This window comes from Quercus lobata, chromosome 10 (assembly GCF_001633185.2).
Source record: "Quercus lobata isolate SW786 chromosome 10, ValleyOak3.0 Primary Assembly, whole genome shotgun sequence".
Classification (NCBI taxonomy): domain Eukaryota; kingdom Viridiplantae; phylum Streptophyta; class Magnoliopsida; order Fagales; family Fagaceae; genus Quercus; species Quercus lobata.
In genome coordinates, this window is record NC_044913.1 from 65,432,372 (window position 1) to 65,434,770 (window position 2,399).

At 37.2% G+C, this 2,399-nt stretch overlaps 1 protein-coding gene across 1 annotated transcript; it reads right to left on the minus strand.

Moving 5' to 3' along the window:
* Nucleotides 1–237: 237 nt before the first annotated feature.
* Nucleotides 238–2,180, minus strand: LOC115962819 (50S ribosomal protein L30-like). The gene is made up of 3 exons (XM_031081691.1): nt 1,960–2,180; nt 734–940; nt 238–649 (listed from the first exon to the last, which is right to left on the minus strand). Exons 2-3 carry the CDS (start codon nt 923–925, stop codon nt 518–520), a joined length of 324 nt encoding a protein of 107 aa, XP_030937551.1. The 5' UTR covers nt 926–940; nt 1,960–2,180; the 3' UTR covers nt 238–517.
* Between the last annotated feature and the right edge of the window lie 219 nt (nt 2,181–2,399).

Sequence of the window (2,399 nt, forward strand, 5' to 3'; positions counted from 1 at the left end):
ATGTATGCTTTCAAGGGACCCTAGCATGTATGTATGCTTTCAAGGGACTTGTAGTACTACTTGGTCCCAGATATTGTAAAATCAATGTGTTTCATCCTCATAAATCATCACATGGTAATTGGTCATTTGATCCCTATTAAATATTTTTTGATTTATGAAAATGTCACATTAATGTGCGTTCTCAATGTTCATGAACATTCTTAATTAACTACCTCTGCCAATCAGGGACTCATCAAAAGAAACCATTCACTAAATTGCAGATATAAATTAAAAGGGTACTAGGTTGTAGGATTTCTCCATAGAGCAACTTCTAACCTGATAATGTTTCCAGCTGAGAATCACAAGACTCAAAAAAAATATAGAAATTAATAAACAACTGGGTCCATTGATACATTAGTAAACTAGACAAAGCATCAAGATTACTGAATTGGCAACGATTCTGGAAAAACTGTCTACTTAACAACAAATCCACATATAAAAAGCTTAGAGCTGACCACTGAAAAAAATGCATAGACCCTTAAGAAGAATCACTTGCTGAAGCAGGTAGGTGATTTATGACCAATGGGGGACGTAAAGCTTGGTGGTTTGCCTCCTTTTGTTTGCGAGCCTTGTACATCTCTTCCGTCTCAATCACTATCAATCTCTTGACCTGATTGGTTTATAAAATTACTAATCAGAACAAGTATAGATACACAATTTCAAGCAAAGGATGAATTCAGTGTAATATTGAAACCTGTTGGAGCATTCCCCTGACAGTAGGAGTATTCCATCGCATGACAGTTCGGTTGCACTTGCGCAGTCGCAATGCCTCTAAAGTGCGCCGGTGAAGTCTCCTTGTCCCTGGAATTCCCCTCACCAAAGTTATATATAGGTTAGGGCTCCATGCAATTGGGGCACAGGCTTTGTAAGCGTTGAATGCATTCATGTCTTCACCTTTGATCTACACAGTCCATGGTAATCTCTAAGCACTACTTCAATATCCTTCTGTATATATAAAATAAAAGATGCAAGCTACAACAACGATAACCAAAAGAAATGGGAAAGCCAAAGTAGGGAATGCAATCAGAAGGCTTAAGCATAAAACTCTCTCTTCAAGGTAAAAATAGGCATATAGACTAATTCATCCAAGTAACAAAAGGGGAGAAAAAAGAAAAAGAAAAAGCACATAGATTACCAACAAGTGAGATAGAAGATATTTTATAAAAATTGCATGGAGCATAATTCACTTTCTATGCCATGGTTAAATATCACCATTAGTCAATAGTAAGAAATTTGCTTAAAGTCCCAGACATTTGAGGACAAAGCCTTGTTTAGTATAAAATAGCAAACATAAACACCACAGAAATTGCTAAAATAGTAAAATCAAGCATCCCAATCAAAGTACTGGCTACATTATTATGCTCCTTGATGCACAATTAAGGGTCTCACACACATGGAATTAGCTTTCATGGATTTGATTCCGTTTTCTTTTTAAATTTATCTCTTGATGTGAACTCAACCATAATTAACCAATAGCCCAAGGTAAAAAAAATAAAAAATAAAAAAACATCAGACTTCTCGAATCAACATTTTCTTTTCAAATAAGACTTCACTGGAACTCACAGACAGTCGCATTATGGTTCTGAAACGCCAAGATCTAGATGATTTTGAATCAGGGCCGGCCCTTCCCTTAGGCGAGTTAGGCAATTGCCTAAGGCCCCCAAGTGAAAGGGGGCCCCAAAATTTTAGAAAAGAACCGGGTAGTAGAGGATTTAGTTTCAAATGAATTACAAAAATAATCTGGCACATCCTTTTAACCAAAAAAACAAAATTTTTGGTAAATCCTATTAAACATTGGTTCTAAACAAAATCATTGACCAAAAAACAAACAGATAAACTACAAATCCGGTCTAAGAGATTAACCACAAAACAATCACAAATCAAAACAAATAAATCCACTCAAAACCCTAAAAATTTTACCTTTCACTCTAGTCTGTGCTCTCCGCCTCTCTCTAGTCTCCAGTCTCCACTGTTCAGTCTCCAGCTGGACCGCCTCAGCCTCTCTCTGATTCTCTGCTCTCCGCCTCTCTCAAGTCCCAACTGCTCACCTCACCGTATCAGGTTCTGAGGTTCAGGAATCAGGTATAAAATTATAAATATTTGGGCCCAGGGCACAGGGCACTCCATTTTATTTGTTAAGAACTTAAGATAACTTTGTTGATTTGGGCCCTCCCTGGCTGGTTTTGTAACTTTGTTTATCACTTATCAGTTTATCATTATGGCTGCCTGGACCCTCCCTGGACTGGGCGTTAAGTTTGGGCCTTCAAGGGTTTTTTTTTTTTTTTTTTTTGTTTGTTTGTGGGTGAATCTTAGAGCAACCACATCAGTGTGTCTAAAAGATTCCGTCTATTTTACACAAA

Coding starts and splice junctions, on each gene's coding strand:
- LOC115962819 (XM_031081691.1), bottom strand. CDS start 925: ATGAATGCATTCAACGCTTACAAAGCCTGTGCCCCAATTGCATGGAGC. Junction 650..733: donor TCAGGGGAATGCTCCAACAG/GTTTCAATATTA, acceptor TAAACCAATCAG/GTCAAGAGATTGATAGTGAT.